Source organism: Rhinatrema bivittatum, chromosome 5 (assembly GCF_901001135.1).
Source record: "Rhinatrema bivittatum chromosome 5, aRhiBiv1.1, whole genome shotgun sequence".
NCBI lineage: Eukaryota > Metazoa > Chordata > Amphibia > Gymnophiona > Rhinatrematidae > Rhinatrema > Rhinatrema bivittatum.
The window spans coordinates 1,904,184-1,926,611 of NC_042619.1; the positions used below are offsets into that span (position 1 = coordinate 1,904,184).

The window sequence follows — 22,428 nt, forward strand, 5'->3', positions numbered from 1 at the left end:
GCCGTCACTGCCCCAGTAGATTCAGGTCCTTTATTTTCCTCGCTACCTTTGCGCAGTAGATACCCCATCGCTACCATCGGTACCCCCTTCAGGCCACCCTGCGTTTTTAGATGCCACAGGTACCCCTCCCCCTGCGGTACCCTGATGCCATCCTCTCTACATAGTATCTAGCAGTGCCATCTATGTTTTATCCATGGCACTGATTTATTTCCTTAACTTTTATCGGTGCTATCGTTGCCCGGGTGGATGCCATCGACGGACACCATGTCTCGTCGCTGACATCCATAATCTGGTCGATGCCACCGCTACCCGAGGCACATTTCCATCAATGCCACCCTTTTTATTATGGATGCCATCGATGCCAGGCTGTTTTCCATGCATGGCATCGATGCCAGGCTGTTTTCCATCGATGCTAGGCTGTTTTCCATCGATGCCAGGCTGTTTTCCATGCATGGCATCGGTGCAAGGCTTTTCCATCGATGCCAGGCTGTTTCCATCGATGCAAGGCTGTTTTTCCATGCATGGCATCGATGCCAGGCTGTTTCCATCAATGCCAGGCTGTTTTCCATCGATGGGCACCCATGCCAGGCTATTCCATCGATGCCAGGCTGTTTTCCATTGATGGGCATCCATGCCAATGCCATTTCCTTGCATGACATTGATGCCAATGCCATTTCCTTGCATGGCATCCATGCCAATGCCAAATCCATCGATGAAATCCATGTCAACATTGATTTCATTGCTGCCCATGTCCGTGGCATAAATGCCATGGACGTCATTGTTGCCCGAGTCGATCCACTCGATACCGTCGATGCCCGTGGCCATACCGCAGATATTGTCGGCGCCCGCCTCCATACTTTGATGATCTCGACACCCACGTCGTTCCCATCGGCATCTTCTATGTTTTTATGGATGCGGTCATTGACTCCATCAATGCCCATATCATTTTTTACGAAACCAGCGATATTTTCGATTACCGTCAATGCCGACATAACACCGCCACATAATGCCCTCGTCTGAACACAGTGCTTCATGCTTTGGGTCCTTATTAAAGCCCCGTATCAGGAGCAGAGCAGGCATGCTGACAGTCCGTCATCGATCACCATCCAGGACAGCAAGGGCTTCCAGGTCGAGCACCGTGGCATTCATTGTCATCGACACGATGACCGTCTGCCACCGACGCCATCCAACACATTGCTGCTATCCTTCTCGATGCTAGACGATGCTCAGGCCGAGCAACATCACCACTGCCATTGGCACTGTTCCGCACAGTTTTGGCAGTCCTTCCTGCTCCAGAAACACCGGATCGAGATCCACAGAATTCTGCACTGGCGTCAAGAGACATCGAGCCGCTGCGACAGTGGTTGGGTTCATGAGTTCGTTAATCGGCTCCCCTGTTCCCAGGCGTGCCCCACCGACATCGGTGATGGATTCAAACCCTCCGCTCATTCCGGTCTAAGCGCCAGCCATGCCCAGCCTTGTCTCCTCTATACCTGTGCCACCATACCAGGTATCAGAGTTGAGACGGACGTTGACGTCCACAGGCTACCCCTCGAGGACTCCGGAAATCCACGGAGCCAGCAATTTTCACCGGCTCGTCCTTCGACGGTTCACGTCGGATGGTAAGCACCCGCTTCTGCGGCATTCCCATTGAGATGTGTTCTCTAATTCTAGCCACATGGTTAGAAAAGTTCTAGGTCATGTACTTTCCAAGAACTGTATTAGTGTCACATATTGCTATGCCAGCTGTGTCAGCCACAATACCAGGAGAACCTCTCTTTCTTTTCTTTGGGATTGCATCAGGGCTTCCTCCCTTTTCAGCAATGTGGCTCTGTACTGATTAATGCTCTAGCTTTTGGTTCCTGTTTCAGTACCAAAGTTCCAGGTGCATTCGCTGTTCTGCTAAACACGAGATCCAGCACATGCTGCCTCAACTACAAGTCCACCTCGAAGCCTGATACAGGTCTCGATGTCTCCTTGTACAGCACTCAGAAATGCGGGTAAGACTTTACCGCTCTCACTCCCATGGGAGCTTACCTGATATCCAAATTACATCAACCCCTCCAGTTGGACACCTCCCAGTTTTCCAACTGGCCGGATATCAGAGCAGCCACATGGAGTTCTCTTCACATCTTTGCAGCTCATTATTGCTTGGGCAAAGAAGAATGACAAGATTTGGCCTTTAGACAATCTGTCTTACAGAACTTGTTTCCAATATATTCCCAGCTCCTTCTACATCCAACCTGCCGCGGCCATTCTATTTCTGACCTCTCCTTCACAGTGATCGAGGTGGTTCACCGTCCACCACGGGGAGGTGATTTCCCCGAGATCCTGGGTCGGAAGGAACAGAAATGGATTTTCACCCTGGACACTGTTTCTCCGAAAGGACTCAACAAGGATATCGAGTGGTATCTTTTTGACTGACTGGATGACTTCGCCACCGTGATTCACTTTGACAGCTCTCGCGAGATTGACTGCTTTCGCGCCTTTTTCCACCTTTAAATGTTTGTCAATTGAGAGGGCGCTTTGCGCTCCGGTTACCACTGTTAAAGGTATGTGTAGTACTGTTGTATATTTTTGTAGCCTCTCCACCACTTCTGTATAGTGATTTGTATTTGTTTGATATTTTAGATTATACTTGTTCCTCTGGTCCCTCCCGATGCAGCCTAGCGAAACACGGGACCGTGTCGGGGGACCGCTATAACAACTCTGCCATTTGATTCACGGAGTTGCCGTTTCTACATTGATACACTGTTTCCTGTTGGAATTATAATAAAGTGCCTTATAAAAAAATTTTTTGGTGGTGACAAGTTTTTGTCCTACACCAGTGTACCTCGGTAATTGAAATCTCCCATTATTATTGCACTGCCAAATTGGTTAGCTTCCCTGCTAGGATGGCTGCCTAAGTCTGGGGCTCCCCTCCTGAATCTGCCATCGTGTGTTCGCATACCCTGCAGCGTGTCAGACAGCTGCTTTTATCGGAATCAGTGGTCAGCATGGTCACGCAGAAGAAATGAATCAATTTGAAGCAGTTTCCTTTCACAACCATGGCAGCGGCTGGAGTGATTGGGCCTGAAGAAGAATTGGCAGACCATGAGGAGGTGGAGGTAAGCCATGATTGCAACTCCTCATCAATGTTTGGTGTACCGATACACGCAGCGATATGGCAGGACTTGAGAGAAATAGGAGATCCCGTGATAGAACTCCGCAGTGATGTTGCTGATCTGGGCTGTCGGCTTGAGGAGTCCGAAGGACAGCTGTATGAGCAGGTGGCTGATATCACTCTGTGGCGGGAGCTACAGAAAGAACTGCTGCAAGCTAAGGAGGACAAACTTGTGATTCCGAGGCGTGCCAGAAGAATTTACAGACTGTTTTCAGGTTGTGATCAGTATATGTATGGCAGTGCTGGGCCTGAGTGAGGAGGCTGCAGAGCGTCTGTAATTAAATTGTGGAGGGCTCATCACTCTTTGGGCCAGGTGCATCCCAGTCATGTGCAGGATATCATTGCTTGTTTCCACAGTTTCCAGCAGAAAGAGAAAGTGGCTAATGCTGCAAGAGAGTTAGGGTCCATAACTTGGAAAGGCCATAAGATTGAGATTTATCAGGATCTGGCTCTCACCACTATCCTCAAGAGGAGGGAATTCCAGGACCTAATCAGCCAGTTTCACAATCATAATATAAGATACCGTTGGGAATTCCCCTTCAGTCTGAGTTTTACCATCAGCAGGGTAACCTCGATGGTCAAGACTGTCTCAGAAGCAATGTAAATTATGAGAGCAGCTGGGATAGAGGTCCAGCAGACCAGCATGGCGGTACAGGTCCCTGAGAGTGACATGTTACGCGGAACACCACCAAGATATCAACCTGTGCGTAAAGGTGGCAGACAGCTGCGTTACCAATCGAGTGGCCTGGCCTCATCCAAAGAGGCTCCAAGCTGAGCGGTTGGATCCAACATGGAACTATGTTGTTTCACATGTGTACTACTTGGTTCAAGATTGGCTGGGAACTTAGCCATATCTAAGTTTATTGCTGTTTCTATGGTTTGGGATCGGTGAAGTAGTTTCATTTTGTTTTGCTACATCTGTTTAAGTTGCAGATTTGGGAGGGGAATTGATGGGATGGATTCTGGGGTGATGATTTCACTACTCCTTGGAGGGGGTGTCTATGAAGAGTGTCAGTAGATGAGTTTTGGGCTGGGGGGGGTGGGAGGGGAGAGGCGAGTTTTCTGGGATGGGATAGTGGGGGATGGTGACTGGTTGTGTGGTTCTCCTGGGAGAACATATCTTCTTCACAAACCCCCATTTTCCATACCACTACCTACTTCGGTATCTAATCTCTTGCTGCAGGACACTTGAGACTTTCTCACTTATACGTTATAATTTTTTGCTCAATAAGACCTGTCAACTTAATTGTTTAAGTCTTTTTTTTTTTTTTTTTTTTTCTCCTTTATCTTTTGGTCATCAATGTTACAACGTTATTGTTAAATTTTGAACTTATGTACACTGTTCCAAGTTTCATAACCTTGTTCTATGTAATGCCTTTTGGCAATTTTCATGTTCTGTTTCAATGTAAACCGATGTGATCTTTATTTCATATAGGAACACCGGTATATAAAAATCTAAAAATAAATAAATAAATAAATGATAGTGAAGGGAGGGGATTATATGCGAAGGCAGGGGGGTTTGATGATTGTGTCTATTAACACCAAAGGTCTGAACTCTCCCATTAAAAGAAGACTATTCATTCAAGATATGCATGCGACTAGAGCACATCTGATATTCTGTCAGGAAACCCATTTACCCAAATGCAAAGAACATCTGTTGTGGCAGAAAGCCTTCCCACAGCAATATATTTCATCTACCACTAAGGGCAGTAAATATTGCTGGGTGGGTATACTGTTCTCACTAGCATTAGTGGTGGATGAGCGAGCTGTTGTGCGGGATGTTGAGGGCAGATATATTCTTCTTAAAGTTTTGATTGGTGATGTGTTATATATTATGCTCAACCTATATGCTCCAAACTCGGAACAAGGGCCACTAGACACTATATCAACACTCCTGATGACATGCGGAGGGTCACCTTATTGTTGGGCGTGATTACAACTTCTCGAGATCCCCATATCTAGACAACACTGGGGCTGGGGTTGGGGGATCGAAAAACATAGGCGATCATTAAAAACGTTACTGCCGATCATGGGCTGATAGACATCTGGAGGTTACGGAACCCCATGGCTAGGAATTTCACATAACAAAATGCCATACTGGGTCAGACCAAGGGTACATCAAGCCCAGCATCCTGTTTCCAAAAGTGGCCAATCCAGGCAATAAGAACATGGCAAGTACTCAAAAACTAAGTCTATTCCATGCTACTGTTGCTAGTAATAGCAGTGGCTATTTTCTAAGTTAACTTAATTAATAGCAGGTAATGGATTTCTCCTCCAAGAACTTATCCAATCCTTTTTTAAAAACAGCTACACTAACTGCACTAAGCACATCTTCTGGCAACAAATTCCAGAGTTTAATTGTGCGTTGAGTGAAAAAAAAATTTCTCCGACTATTTATTTATTTGAAGGTTTTTATATATCGATAACCATTTGCACATCGTATCGGTTTACATGGAACAGTGTAGTTAAATAATAATAAGTAAATAAATAATAAGTAAATAAATAATAAAAACATCGGTTCAATTCAGAAAACTATGCAACCAGGAAACCCTCATTACTCATCTATCTGAGGAACTAAAACACATTAACATTTCTGACGCTGACTCAGCCCTCGCATCCTGGTCCTCTATAACTAAAAAAGTTGCAGATCAGACATGCCCTCTTATTTCCAAATCCATCAACTCTAATAAAGATAAGAAAAAGCCATGGTTTACCCCTGAACTTAGACATTTAAAACGGGAACTGAGAAACAAAGAACACACCTGGAGAAAAAATCCCACTTCAGAAAACAACTTAGCATTCAAAAACAGCATGCACCAATACCGGATCGCCATCCTACAGAAAAAAAAAAGATTTCTACTCTCAAAAAATCCACCACTTCATCTATGATCCAAAAGCCCTTTTCTCACTGGTCTCATCCCTCACTAAACCACCCACTACCATCATTCCGGATGAAAAATCTGCAAACAAAGCCGAGGAACTTGCAATCTTCTTCAAGGAGAAAATATCCAACCTTCTGAAACCACTCCTTAATCATAAAAAAACTTCCACCCAACTACCTCTCGCAACATCTTCAGACTTCAAGCCTGGAAGCCTTCGATCCAGCATCCTCTCTAGAGATTAAAAATATTCTAAAAAAACTTAAACCTGCATCCTACCCACTTGATTCGATTCCTGCTAATCTGCTCATAGCTTGTGCCAAAGCTATTGTAAAGCCTATTGCTCAAATCATCAATGCCTCCCTTACACAGGGCTTAGTGCCATCTCCACTCAAACTCGCTATCCTAAAACCCCTTCTAAAAAAGCCAAATCTCTCTCCGGAAAATCCAGCCAACTTTCGGCCAATAGCCAATCTCTCTTTTATAGCTAAAATCTTGGAAAGATTAGTCAACCATCAACTTTGCGAATTCTTAGACGACAACAACATTCTCGCCACAGCACAATTTGGCTTCCGCAAATCCTGAAGCACTGAATCCCTTCTCTGCTCTCTATCCGACAACATTCTTTTCAACCTAGAGAAAAAACAACCGTGCCTTCTGATCCTCCTTGATCTATCAGCGGCATTTGACACTGTAAACCACAATATCCTTTTAGACCGACTAGCAGAGATTGGTATCAAAAACACCGCATTCAGTTGGTTTAAATCCTTCTTACAAGACAGGTTCTATAAAGTTAAGATCAACAACTATGAATCTCAACCGATCAGTTCTAACCTTGGTGTCCCTCAAGGATCCTCATTGTCTCCGACCTTATTTAACATATACTTACTCCCTCTCTGCAACCTACTTTCCAAGCTAAACCTAATCCATTACCTTTACGCCGACGATGTCCAAATTCTCATCCCTATCACCAAATCCTTGCAAGAAACTCTTCACTTTTGGAATTCATGCTTCCTCTCCATATCAAATCTCCTCGCTGATCTCTGCCTAATTCTCAATTCCAATAAAACTGAATTCCTCCTAATCACCCAAGAAGGCAACTACCAACTCGCTAACACTCTTCCTTTGGCATCACCTACTCTATCTCCCCAGGTCAGAAACCTAGGAGTCACTATGGATAACCATCTGAATTTCAAAAGCTTTATCAGTAACACCGTAAAAGAATGCTTCTTCAAACTCCAGGTTCTAAAAAGACTCAGACCTTTACTACACCCCCAGGATTTCAGATCGGTCTTGCAAGCAATCATATTTTCCAAAATTGATTACTGCAACTCTCTGTTACTTGGGCTCCCAGCTATCTCCCTAAAACCTCTGCAAATGCTCCAAAATGCCACTGCTAGGATTTTAACCAAAGCAAAAAAAAGGGACCACATAACTCCAAACTTGAAGAATCTTCACTGGCTCCCTATAAAATATAGGATCCTCTACAAAACCCTCTCATCCATCCATAAATCCATTTACAAAGTCTCACACCTCGACCTCAGGATCCCATTCCAGCTACATTCATCCTCCCGCCCATTGAGATCAGCGCAAAAAGGCTCTCTAAAAACCCCTCCACTCAAAATTTCGTCAAACAAAAGAGCCCTATCCACAGCAGGTCCTTTCCACTGGAACTCTCTACCATCAGATCTTAGGCTTGAACAATGCCCCATCACTTTCAAAAAAAGACTTAAAACTTGGCTTTTCTCTCAAGCATACATCTGAGCTGATCTTCACAATATCCCCCTTCCTGGACAAGTTCATTTCATACTACTTTATTCAATAATACTAGAACCAATTGCATATCCATCTAGACAAGTTTCAAATACTAGATACTCAATTGATTCTTTCTTATTGCCTGTCCATAAGATTGTTGTTAATTATTTGTTGTCTTATTATGCCTTATTTTTAATTCAATTTTGTCCAAGTTCACTCGCCTGTTCTATGTAAGACTCATACGTTTAGTCATCCTAATTATATATGTAAACCGAAGTGATTAGTAACATTGTTACCAGAACCTCGGTATATAAAAATGTTAAATAAATAAATAAATAAGTAACAGTGGAACAATTGGTTGCATAATATGATAAGATATGGTACATAACTATAAGCATAGATTAGTTTTAAATGTGCCACATGCTAACTTCATGGAGTGCCCCCTAGTCTTTCTATTATCTGAAAGAATAAATAACTGATTCACATTAACCCGTTCTAGACCTCTCATGATTTTAAACACCTCTATCTTATCCCCTCCAGCCATCTCTTCTCCAAGCTGAAAAGTCCTAACCTCTTTAGTCTTTCCTCATAGGGGAGCTGTTCCATTCCCTTTATCATTTTGGTCACTCTTCTCTGTACCTTCTCCATTGCAACTATATCTTTTTTAAGATGCAGCGACCAGAATTGTGTACAGTATTCAAGGTGTGGTCTCACCATGGAGCGATACAGAGGCATTATGACATTTTCCGTTTTATTCACCATTCCCTTTCTTTTTTTTTTTTTTTAGTTAAATTTTATTGGCAACCTCAACAGTAACATAGCCATATCAGCCACAAATACAAACAAATGATACTTTCAATAAAATGCTTTTTCATTTCCCCCCCCTTCCCCCCTTCCTCCCCTTTCCCACCCCCCTCCCCTTATCTTTCTCCTTGAGATATAACTGTTCTTGTTTGTGTGAGTCAAGTAATTGTCAGTCTGCATTTCGCCGATTCCTAACCTATAAGGTTCTTGAAATCCTAGGATTGCATCCAGTCCGAGGCTAACATCCCTTGTGATTTTTCTGTGCGCAAGTAAACTCCCTCCTCTCAATGCTCTTTGTACCAATGCAAGAAGGGCTCCCAGATTAGAACATGTTTTGCCACTGCGTCCTGCTGTTGAGCCATTATATAGTACCACGAATGCATAAGCCACAATCTCTGAATAACAGTCTCTGCTGCTGGTGGTCTGTCCTGTCTCCAGTGTGCCGCCAATTCCTGTCGGGCCGCACTAAGCACATGATGCACCAATGCCCTCAGCTTTTTTGGCCACATCCCTGGAAAGTCCGACAGGAGAAAAAACTCCGGAGTAAAGGGCACCTTAATATGTAGCATTTGGGAAACCAACTGCCGAACCCATTGCCAGAGCGGCACTATCTTGGTACATTCCCACCAGATATGCAAATATGTACCCGTCTGTGTACAGTTCTTCCAACATTTCTCATCCTGTGCTGGGTACATGGCGTGTAATTTAGCTGGCGTAAGGTACCACCGTGACATCACTTTATAATTGGTTTCCATAATGCTTGTGGAAATAACTCCTTGGGATGCTTGAAGGAAACAGGTATTCCAACGTGTCACCGTCCATTTTGATTGTAAGTCCTTTGCCCACGCCTGCTGAAAACGGTGTAGGGTCAAGTCCAGTTCAGATAACCACACATAAATATTGGAAATTTTACCTTTCAACTCGTCTGTGTGGCAACACAAGCTTTCAAAAGCCGAGCTCTGTCGGCTCACATTCTCTTTAATGTATGGATCTTGAAGACAATGTCTGATCTGCAGATAATGGAAGTTCTCCCCACTGGGGAGACCAAATTTACGTTGCAATTCCTCAAATGTAGCTATATGAGAGTCCTGAAATAGTTGTCCATACCTCAGTAACCCCCATTTACTCCACCTGTCCAAACCAGTTCCCCCCTCATAAACCCAGCGTCGTTGCTTGTAAAGCCCAATAGGTAACAAGGGCGTCACCATCTCTCTCCCCGTCAGCCTCATGCGACACTGACGCCAAATTTTCAGCGTTGCCTGTGTAAAGGGGTTCTCTACTTCCTTATTTGTCCCTTTCGGCAATAGCCCCCATACCCTGTGACATAAAGGCATTCCTCCCCCCAGTTCTTGCTCCAATTGAGCCCAAGGTTTTTCAAGATTCTCCCTGCTGTCCATTCCGGTATTACCCGAAGTTGAGCTGCTTGGTAATACTTAAGAAAATTGGGAATTGCAAGCCCCCCTTCCGCTCTAGGTCTATACAACACCCTCCTCGCTATGCGCGGAGGCCTCTTTCGCCAAATGAAATGAAATACTTTGGTCTGCAGTGAGCGCAGGAATGTAGAGGGCACCTCTATCAGCAACGTCTGAAATAGATACAACCATCTTGGTAAAACATTCATTTTTATCACTGCGATTCTCCCCAGCCATGATAGCTTATATGGAAACCAGATGTCTAGGTCTCTAGTCATTTGCTCCATCAGTGGGGTGTAAATAAGGCTAAAGAGCTGTCTCCAGTTCGCTGTCATCTTAATCCCCAAATATTTTATCCCCTTCAAAGCCCATTTAAAGGGAAATTTATCTTGCACTTCGGGGATCTGCGATTTGGCCAGAGATACATTCAGAATCTCGGTTTTCGCTAAGTTCACCTTGAACCCGGATACCGAGCTGAACCTGTCCATTTCTTTAACCAAAACAGGTAATGTACTCTGTGGGTATGCTACAGTAAACAGAAGATCATCTGCAAATAGTGTGATCTTAGATTGGCCTCCCCCAATATCCATGCCCCTTATTTCCCCATTTTGGCGAATAATAGCCGCAAAGGGCTCCATAAACAGTGCAAATAAAAGGGGTGAGAGGGGACACCCCTGTCTGGTTCCCCTCCCCAGTTCGAACGGATCGGAATAGGAGCCATTCACTTTAATGCAGGCCGTGGGTTTGGAGTACATTGTCCGAAGCCATTGTTGAAAATTGTGACCTAACCCCACCTTTCGCAGAACCCCAAACAGAAACCCCCAGTGCACCCTGTTGAAAGCCTTTTCGGCATCTACCGCCATTAACACCAAGGGAACATTCTTTTCTCTAGCAGCCCACATCAAATCCACCACTTTTCTTATATTGTCCCCTGCCTGTCTGCCCGGAATGAATCCCGCTTGATCAGGGTGAATAAGGGAAGGCAACACCATATTTAATCTGCATGCCAAGACTTTAGATAAGATCTTTAAGTCTACATTAAGCAAGGATATTGGCCTATATGATCCACAGAGCGATTTATCCTTGCCCGGCTTGGGCAGTACCGTAATTCCCGCCATGCTCATGGACTCGGGTAAGGTAGACGTCTCTAAGAGATCGTTATAGACCCCTTGCAAGTGTGGAATGAGTAGATCCTTATATTTTTTATAAAATAGCCCAGTAAATCCGTCCAACCCCCGGGGCCTTATGTATTTTCAAAGTAGAGATAGCATCGGAAATCTCCCCCCTGGTAATGGGCATATCCAGAATCCTAGCTTGATCGTCCCCTAAGCATGGCAGGGTTATCTCCCCCAGGAAAGCATCAATTTGTTCTGTTGTGATGTGGAGCTCCTCAGTATATAGCCCTTGATAAAATTGAGCAAACCTGTTCCTAATTTCTTTATTTTCCATGATAAAATTGCCTGTGGGGTCTTTGATTTTTAGGATAGTGCTTTGTGCTATTTGTTGTTTCAATTGTCCGGCCAACCACTTGCCCGGCTTATTACCCTCTAAGAAGCGGATCCCCCTTCTATGATCCAGCTTATCCAAAATCTCCCCATCCAACAAGGTACGCAGTTCAGTACGTTTCTGGTCCAGGGCACGCAAAACACGCCATCCCCCTCCCCGCTTATGTTTCGTTTCCAATTGCCCAATTATTTTATTCAACTCCTGCTTATATTGCCTCGCCTCTCTCACTCTCATCGCTTCTTTCGCTATCACCCGTCCCCGGATCACTGCTTTAAAGCAGTCCCATACCACTCGGGATGAGACTTTCCCATTATCATTTCTCTCAAAATAATCCATGATATCTAAGTGTAAAGACTCACACATTTGCGCGTCCGTCAATATTTTATTATTGCGCCGCCAGTATGTGACCCCCCTGTCTTCCTGCATCAAGCGAAAGGACCCCTGAATGGGAGCATGGTCAGACCACACAATGTGGCCTATCTTGGATTCTACACAATCCACCACCCATTGTTTACTCCCTAGCCACATGTCTATGCGAGAGTAAATCCCATGTACTCTAGAGAAAAAAGTATAATCTCTGTCCCTGGGGTATTGCTTACGCCAAATATCAAAAAGTCCCCAATGTTCCATTAATATTTTTAGCCGTTCTCGATGCCCTTTACCTCCCCCCTGACCAGTACTATGATCTAGATTGGCATTCAGGGTAGTATTGAAGTCCCCACCCACTAATACTGGTCCCTGTATGAAATCACTCAGGGATTGCTCCAATTGCACAAAAAACATCCCTTGATTTTGATTTGGTGCATACACATTAATTAATGTCATCAAGGTATTATCGATTTTCAATACTATAGCAATAAATCTGCCCTTTCGATCTTTTTTAAGAGCCAAGATCTCGACTCTCAACTCTTTTCTTAGCAATATTCCCACACCACATGTCTTCCTCTCCTCACAGTTAGAAGCCAGAAAGACATGCGGGTAGTCCTTGTCCCTCAACAGCCGTTCGTCTCTTTTCAATAGATGAGTCTCTTGTACAAAGTATATCTGCGCTCTCTGCGCCTTGGCATCCTTAAATAACAATTGCCTCTTCCTGGGATGGTTCAGACCTTTCACATTTAAGGATACAATATTCAAATTAGCCATTATTATGGCCCTCAGTAATACCGCTGTTGAGAATGTGACAAATACTACAGACATCCTTTTTCCCTAGCCGCCATTGTGACTCTCCCTCAGCCCCCATCCCCCCCCCCCCCCCCCCCCACCTTCCCCTTCCCCTACTTTCATCCGTGAGGTACCCATCCTCACCCACCTCTCAGGAGGAATGACCTCATCCCATGTAGCGACCATGCACAAACTTTAACTCTGTCATGTAACATATAGTATTACAACATCAAATACCCCCCAACTTAGCCAACTTTAGATTTAACACCCAACACATTGTACTTTTACCCCTGTATTAGTCTCATACCCACTGTATCCTAGTGATACCAATTCCCTCATTCTTTATACTTTTCCCAGCTCAGGCCCGTCAAGCCTACTCCGGGATTACCACCCCATTCTGGAATGCATCTGTTATCCAAGGGTATCTAAATTAATTCTTCATCTCTCGTTGGGTCCCATGCCCTCCTTGGCAGTCTCCTGGCGCCGCAGCCGCTTTCCACCTTTTCCCATGCGTTGCCATCTAGGCGTGAGTCCCTCTCTCATTTGCGGTGGTCCTGCCGGGTGTGTTTTCACCTCTATACCCTGTTGCCGCAGAAACTTTTCCGCAGCCTCCGGATTTTTTGCTACACAGGCAGTCCCACTTATATTAAACATGATCCCGAAGGGATACAGCCACCGATATCGCACATTCTCCGCTCTCAAAGTCTCAGTGATATTTTTCATCGCCCTTCTCTTTTGTAGAGTAACTGCAGATACGTCATTAAATATTTGTATCTCGGAGCCTTTCCACTCTATGCGCCCCAGACTTCGCGCTTTGTTCATGATCAGTTCTTTAGTGGGAAAGTTATGCAGGCAGGCCACGATGTCCCTCGGTTTATTATTTAGGGGCTTGCCCAGCGCTCGGTGTGCTCTATCAATTAAAATTGGCTGCCCATACGGTTTCTCAGCTTCCATACTTAATATGGCCTTGCAGATGTTTTGCACCACCTTCCCATAATCTATAGTTTCCTCTCCCTCTGGCACGCCTCTGATCCTGATGTTACATCGTCTTTGCCTATTTTCCAAATCTTCTATTTTATTCAATAAATCCTCCGTGGTTTGTTGGAGTATTTGAATGTCCTTAGATTGCTGTCCTATGGCTGTGGCTTGTTCATCCACACTCTGCTCCACCACGTGGATTCGCTCACCAATTTCTTCCACCTCCCTTCTGAGCGCTCCCATATTTTCTTTTATCTCCAGTTTTAAGGTTTGAATAATTTCCTGTTTCATGTCCTGCAACCACGACTGCAGCTCCTGCTTGGTGGGGCTGGCCTCACTGTGCTTCGCTGTGTGTGAGCTACTGGCTGCTTCCATCTCTGTTGCCATGCTCTCTTCTTCGTCCCCCCGAGGGGCTCCCTTCTCTGCTCCCAAGCTCTCGTTATAGGCAAACTCCGATAAATCAATATTTTTCTTCTAGCAGCCATTCCCCTCCCTTGTGCTATTCTGCTCCCGTTATGCCCTGGGGCACCGTTTCAGCGCTGCCGCTGGCTCTGCAACTTGCTCCAGCGCCATTTTAATTGCTTTCTCCTCTCAAGGGGTTCCCTGCTCCGTCACCCCGCACTCGCTGTACACCAGCGCTGATTTCCCCCGAGATTGCGTTACCGGGGGCCAGGGAAGTCCTCCTTTTGCTCTTTGCTCATTTGATGTGCTGGGGAGTTATTTCTCCGTATACTTGGTCTCCACCGCGTGCTCCGGCGCCATGTTGTCCTCTTCCTCCCCCCCCCCAGGGCGTCTCGTTTCACCCACCGTTCTCCGGCTGCTGACACTCGCTGGGAACCCGGAATTTTTTCAAATTGCCGCCAAGCAGTTCCCCCAGCTTCCCCTGCTCGTTTCAGGCTTCGGGGTTCAATTTCGCCACGGTTACATGTTGTTTTCCTCCCTCTGCTACCGCGAGCCGAGCATTCAAGCCACCATACCCACGGGGTGACGTCACTTCCTCCACCATTCCCTTTCTAATAATTCTCAACATTGTGTTTGCTTTTTTGACTGCCGCAGCACACTGCACCGACGATTTCAATGTTATCCACTATGACGCCTAGATCTCTTTCTTGGGTGATAGGTTCCATATTAGGAGCTAACATTGTGTAACTATAGCATGGGTTATTTTTCCCTATTTGCATCACCTTGCACTTATCCACATTAAATTTCATCTACTATTTGGATGCCCAATTTTCCAGTCTCAGAAGGTCTTCCTGCAATTTATCACAATCTGCTTGTGATTTAACTACTCTGAACAATTTTGTATCATCTGCAGATTTGATTACCTCACTTGTCGTATTTCTTTCCAGATCATTTATAAATATATTGAAAAGTATGGGTCCCAATACAGATCCCTGAGGCACTCCACTGCCCACTCCCTTCCACTGAGAAAATTGTCCATTTAATCCTACTCTCTGTTTCCTGTCTTTTAGCCAGTTTGTAATCCACGAAAGGACATCGCCACCTATCCCATGACTTTTTACTTTTCCTAGAAGCCTCTCATGAGGAACTTTGTCAAACGCCTTCTGAAAAGTCTGGGATAAGCACAAAGGATCCTTAGCTGTGGGGGATTGAAGGGTAAAGTTCCCTGTACATACCAGGATCAGTCCAGACTGCTGGGTTATGCCTCCCTACCAGCAGACTGAGAGGCATAACCTGCGGTCCTGATCTCAAATTTCTTACACACAAAAAAAAACAAACAAACAGCTTTTTAACTGGATCATTATAAAAAAAACCAGGGTAGTGGTTTTGCAGTAGAGGAGTCCGGAAGTCACCGCAAGCGATCCAGGTATTGACGTCCACAGCCCCAGCTTCCAGAGGTCCCGCCCCCTTCCTTAGATCAGAAATGTCTCCCAATAGGAGAACATCACCCTGGTGTATCAGGAAGTGATCCTTTAGCAAGGACCTGCTCTCCAGGTGATGTATTGTCCTCTCTTACTGAGGACAAGTCTCCCAGGGCTACTGCCCAGGAGGGAAAGGTTAGGTCGGCCATCATAGTTGGTGATTCGATTATTAGAAATGTAGATAGTAGGGTGACTGGTGGACGTGAGGACCGCCTGGTAACATGCCGCCTGGTGCGAAGGTGGCAGACCTCACACGTCACCTAGATAGGATTATAGACAGTGCTGGTGAGGAGCCGGCTGTTGTGGTACATGTGGGCACCAATGACATAGGAAAATGTGGGAGAGAGGTTCTGAAAGCCAAATTTAGGATTTTAGGTAGGAAGCTGAAATCCGGAACCTCCAGGGTGGCATTCTCTGAAATGCTTCCTGTTCCACGTGCAGGTCCCCAGAGGCAGGCAGAGCTCCAGAATTTCAATGTGTGGATGAGACGATGGTGCAGGGAAGAGGGATTCAGCTTTAATAGGAACTGGGGAAACTTTTGGGGAAAGGGGAGACTTTTCCGAAAGGATGGGCTCCACCTTAACCAGAGTGGAACCAAGCTGCTGGCACTAACTTTCAAAAAGGAGATAGAGCAGCTTTTAAACTAGAACAAGGGGGAAAGCGGACAATCACTCAGCAGTGCATGGTTTGGAGAAATGTATCCTTGAAGGATACTAATGAAACAAGAGAGTTAGGGCATCCCAACAGAAAGGTTCCATTAAAAGCAAACATAGTCCATGGGCCTATATGTAAAAAATCACTGAAGCTAATGATTTCCGAATTATCCCTAGTAACTGAAAAGCAGGTTGTTAATACAAACAAAAACCACTCTTTGAAATGTCTGTATGCCAATGCCAGAAGTCTAAGAAGTAAGATGGGAGAGTTAGGAGTATATAGCAGCAAATGATGAGATTGACATAATTGACATCACAGAGACTTGGTGGAAGGAGGATAACCAATGGGACAGTGCTATATCAGGGTACAAATTATATCGCAATGATAGGGACGATCAACTTGGTGGGGGTATGGCACTTTATGTCCAGGAGGGTATAGAGTCCAACAGGATAAAGATCATACAAGAGACTAAATGCTCAGTAGAATCTATATGGGTAGAAATCCCATGCGTGTTGGATAAGAGTATAGTGATAGGAGTATACTACCATCCACCTGGACAAAATGGTCAGACAGATGATGAAATGCTAAGGGAAATCAGGGAAGCAAACCAATTTGGCAGTGCAATAATAATGGGAGATTTCAATTACCCCAGTATTGACTGGGTAAATGTAACATCAGGACTTGCTAGAGACATAAAGCTCCTGGATGTAATAAATGATAGCTTCATGGAGCAATTGGTTCAGGAACCAACAAGAGAGGGAGCTATTTTAGATTTAATTCTTAGTGGAACGCAGGATTTGGTGAGAGAGGTAACGGTGGTGGGGCCACTTGGCAACAGTGATCATAACATGATCAAATTTAAACTAATAACTGGAAGGGGGACAATAAGTAAATCTGCAGCTCTAACACTAAACTTTCAAAAGGGAAACTTTGATAAAATGAGGAAAATAGTTAGAAAAAAAACTGAAAGGTGCAGCTGCAAAGGTTAAAAGTGTTCAACAGGCTTGGACATTGTTTAAAAATACAATCCTAGAGGCGCAGTCCATATGTATTCCGCGCATTAAGAAAGGTGGAAGGAAGGCAAAACGATTACCATCATGGTTAAAAGATGAAATGAAAGAGGATATTTTAGCCAAAAAAACATCCTTCAAAAATTGGAAGAAGGAGCCATCTGAAGAAAATAGGATAAAACATAAGCATTGTCAAGTTAAGTGTAAAACATTGATAAGACAGGCGAAGAGAGAATTTGAATTGAAGTTGGCCATAGAGGCAAAAACTCATAATAAAAACCTTTTAAAATATATTCAAAGCAAGAAACCTGTGAGGGAGTAGATTGGACCATTAGATGACCGAGGGGTTAAAGGGGCTCTTAGGGAAGATAAGGCCATTGCAGAAAGACTAAATGAATTCTTTACTTCTGTGTTTACTAATGAGGATGTTGGGGAGATACCAGTTCCGGAGATGGTTTTCAGGGGTGATGAGTCAGACGAACTGAACGAAATCACTGTGAACCTGGAAGATGTAGTAGGCCAGATTGACAAACTGAGAAAAATGGAGAAAGGTCCCTTTATTACTTCTTCTTTTTCTATTTTTCTGCACTACTAACCCGGATATATTTTCAAAATTATCCTGGATAAGTAGCAAGTTATTCGACTACACAAAGCTGAACATCTAATTTATTTATTTATTTATTTATTTATTTAAAGGCTTTTATATACCGGTATTAGTAAGAAACATCATACCGGTTCACATTTTAACAAAAGGAGTGGAAAGTACATTATAACAGTTATCTTCAAACATAGCCAATTATTTGATGACATGTAGCATTGTATTCAGCTGGAAGAGTCAGAAAATAAATGTTCTGATGGTATTTCTAGAAATGCAAATGTGAGAGAGGCTTTCCAAGAGAGTCCTTCTTGCTCAGTGAGAAGAAATGCCACCTCTCCTAGCTCGGCAGAGGAATTTAAGGAGCATGGAGGATTCATCTGATTGCAAATGGCTGATCACACTCTGAACCCTCTGACTGACTGATCAGTGCCCTCTAACAAGCACTTTTACTTCCTCATTCATTCTCCTCAGCTGGCTTAAGAAGGTGAAAAAACTGAAGATACTTAGAAAGGTGGAAGTTCTTGGAAACCATCTACTTGCAGCAGTTCCACACTTTGGGACCATCCTGCAGCACATCTCCAGGTGTGTATTTCTCATTATTATTAAGATGTGTAACTGTATGCACTGCATAAGTATACACACTTGTCCTGCACTATATCTCCAGGTGTGTATTTCTCATTATTATTAAGATGTGTAACCGTATGCACTGCATAAGTATACACTCTTGTCCTGCACTATATCTCCAGGTGTGTATTTCTCATTATTATTAAGATATGTAACTGTATGCACTGCATAAGTATACACACTTGTCCTGCACTATATCTCCAGGTGTGTATTTCTCATTATTATTAAGATATGTAACTGTATGCACTGCATAAGTATACACTCTTGTCCTGCACTATATCTCCAGGTGTGTATTTCTCATTATTAGTAAGATGTGTAACTGTATGCACTGCATAAGTATACACTCTTGTCCTGCACTATATCTCCAGGTGTGTATTTCTCATTATTATTAAGATGTGTAACTGTATGCACTGCATAAGTATACACACTTGTCCTGAACTATATCTCCAGGTGTGTATTTCTCATTATTATTAAGATGTGTAACCGTATGCACTGCATAAGTATACACACTTGTCCTGCACTATATCTCCAGGTGTGTATTTCTCATTATTATTAAGATGTGTAACCGTATGCACTGCATAAGTATACACACTTGTCCTGCACTATATGTCCAGGTGTGTATTTCTCATTATTATTAAGATGTGTAACCGTATGCACTGCATAAGTATACACTCTTGTCCTGCACTATATCTCCAGGTGTGTATTTCTCATTATTATTAAGATGTGTAACTGTATGCACTGCATAAGTATACACACTTGTCCTGCACTATATCTCCAGGTGTCTATTTCTCATTATTATTAAGATGTGTAACCGTATGCACTGCATAAGTATACACTCTTGTCCTGCACTATATCTCCAGGTGTGTATTTCTCATTATTATTAAGATGTGTAACTGTATGCACTGCATAAGTATACACACTTGTCCTGCACTATATCTCCAGGTGTCTATTTCTCATTATTATTAAGATATGTAACTGTATGCACTGCATAAGTATACACTCTTGTCCTGCACTATATCTCCAGGTGTGCATTTCTCATTATTATTAAGTTGTGTAACTGTATGCACTGCATAAGTATACACACTTGTCCTGCACTATATCTCCAGGTGTGTATTTCTCATTATTATTAAGATGTGTAACTGTATGAACTGCATAAGTATACACACTTGTCCTGCACTATATCTCCAGGTGTGTATTTCTCATTATTATTAAGATGTGTAACTGTATGCACTGCATAAGTATACACACTTGTCCTGCACTATATCTCCAGGTGTGTATTTCTCATTATTATTAAGATATGTAACTGTATGCACTGCATAAGTATACAATCTTGTCCTGCACTATATCTCCAGGTGTGTATTTCTCATTATTATTAAGATGTGTAACTGTATGCACTGCATAAGTATAACATAAGAACATAAGAAAATGCCATACTGGGTCAGACCAAGGGTCCTTCAAGCCCAGCATCCTGTTTCCAACAGTGGCCAATCCAGGCCATAAGAACCTGGCAAGTACCCAAAAACTAAGTCTATTCCATGTTACCATTGCTAATGGCAGTGGCTATTCTCTAAGTGAACTTAATAGCAGGTAATGGACTTCTCCTCCAAGAACTTATCCAATCCTTTTTTAAACACAGCTATACTAACTGCACTAACCACATCCTCTGGCAACAAATTCCAGAGTTTAATTGTACATTGAGTAAAAAAGAACTTTCTCCGATTAGTTTTAAATGTGCCCCATGCTAACTTCATGGAGTGCCCCCTAGTCTTTCTACTATCCGAAAGAGTAAATAACCGATTCACATCTACCCGTTCTAGACCTCTCATGATTTTAAACACCTCTATCATATCCCCCCTCAGTCGTCTCTTCTCCAAGCTGAAAAGTCCTAACCTCTTCAGTCTTTCCTCATAGGGGAGTTGTTCCATTCCCCTTATCATTTTGGTAGCCCTTCTCTGTACCTTCTCCATCGCAATTATATCTTTTTTATTTATTTATTTATTTATTTAAGGCTTTTATATACCGACTTTCTTGATACAGATCAAATCAACTCGGTTTACATCGAACGAAGCAGAACTATAACCAACCATATAACAAGAGACAATTTGAAGGAGCATAAAAGTTACATTCTAACAAGGTTGCCTTAACTGGGAGAAGGAAAAAAAGAGGGGGAGAACGAAGATAGATTACTATATACAATAAATAAAATACTATTTACAATGGAGAAAGGGAGGGAGGCATGATAATTCTAAATCAGGCTGTTGGGCTATTGGCAGGGAAGGCTCGGCAGAATAGCCATGTTTTCAGTTTCTTTTTAAAAGTTAGTAGACAGGTTTCCTGTCTGAGGTCCGGGGGTATAGCGTTCCAGATGGAGGGTCCTGCGGTAGAGAATGTCCTGTCTCTGATGTTAGCGTGTTGTACAAATTTGATTGGGGGAACATGTAAGGATCCCTTGTAGGCATTTTTTGAGATGCGGCGACCAGAATTGTACACAGTATTCAAGGTGCGGTCTCACCATGGAGCGATACAGAGGCATTATGACATTTTCCGTTTTATTCACCATTCCCTTTCTAATAATTCCCAACATTCTGTTTGCTTTTTTGACTGCCGCAGCACACTGTACCGACGATTTCAATGTGTTATCTACTATTTAACACTTTTTTTTTCTATACCGACCTTCATGGTAGGGACTATGACACCTAGATCTCTTTCTTGGGTTGTAGCACCTAATATGGAACCCAACATTGTGTAACTAATGCATGGGTTATTTTTCCCTATATGCATCACCTTGCACTTATCCACATTAAATTTCATCTGCCATTTGGATGCCCAATTTTCCCGTCTCACAAAGTCTTCCTGCAATTTATCACAATCTGCTTGTGATTTAACTACTCTGAACAATTTTGTGTCATCTGCAAATTTGATTATCTCACTTGTATTTCTTTCCAGATCATTTATAAATATATTGAAAAGTAAGGGTCCCAATACAGATCCCTGAGGCACTCCACTGTCCACTCCCGTCCACTGAGAAAATTGCCCATTTAATCCTACTCTCTGTTTCCTGTCTTTTAGCCAGTTTGCAATCCACAAAAGGACATCGCCACCTATCCCATGACTTTTTACTTTGCCTAGAAGCCTCTCATGAGGAACTTTGTCAAACACCTTCTGAAAATCCAAGTATACTATATCTACCAGTTCACCTTTATCCACATGTTTATTAACTCCTTCAAAAAAGTGAAGCAGATTTGTGAGGCAAGACTTGCCCTGGGTAAAGCCATGCTGACTTTGTTCCATTAAACCATGTCTTTCTATATGTTCTGTGATTTTGATGTTTAGAACACTTTCCACTATTTTTACTGGCACTGAAGTCAGGCTAACCGGTCTGTAGTTTGCCGGATCGCCCCTGGAGCCCTTCTTAAATATTGGGGTTACATTTGCTATCCTCCAGTCTTCAGGTACAATGGATGATTTTAATGATAAGTTACACATTTTTACTAATAGGTCTGAAATTTCATTTTTTAGTTCCTTCAGAACTCTGGGGTGTATACCATCCGGTCCAGGTGATTTTCTACTCTTCAGTTTGTCAATCAGGCCTACCACATCTTCTAGGTTCACCATGATTTGATTCAGTCCATCTGAATCATTACCCATGAAAACCTTCTCCATTACGGGTACCTCCCCAACATCCTCTTCAGTAAACACCGAAGCAAAGAAATCATTTAATCTTTCCGCAATGACCTTATCTTCTCTAAGTGCCCCTTTAACCCCTCGATCATCTAACGGTCCAACTGACTCCCTCACAGGCTTTCTGCTTCGGATATATTTTAAAAAGTTTTTGCCTCTACAGCCAACTTCTTTTCAAATTCTCTCTTAGCCTGTCTTATCAATGTCTTACATTTAACTTGCCAATGTTTATGCATTATCCTATTTTCTTCTGTTGGATCCTTCTTCCAATTTTTGAATGAAGATCTTTTGGCTAAAATAGCTTCTTTCACCTCCCCTTT

General features: G+C 43.3%; 1 protein-coding gene across 1 annotated transcript in view; it reads left to right on the forward strand.

The window, feature by feature from the left end:
- DNHD1 (dynein heavy chain domain 1) overlaps positions 1-22,428 on the forward strand; it is a 792,986-nt gene that overhangs the window by 124,502 nt on the left and 646,056 nt on the right. Inside the window, exon 6 of the mRNA XM_029601740.1 lies at positions 18,275-18,385. Within this exon, the coding sequence (XP_029457600.1) occupies positions 18,275-18,385 (111 nt within the window). The remainder of the gene's footprint in view (positions 1-18,274; positions 18,386-22,428) is intronic.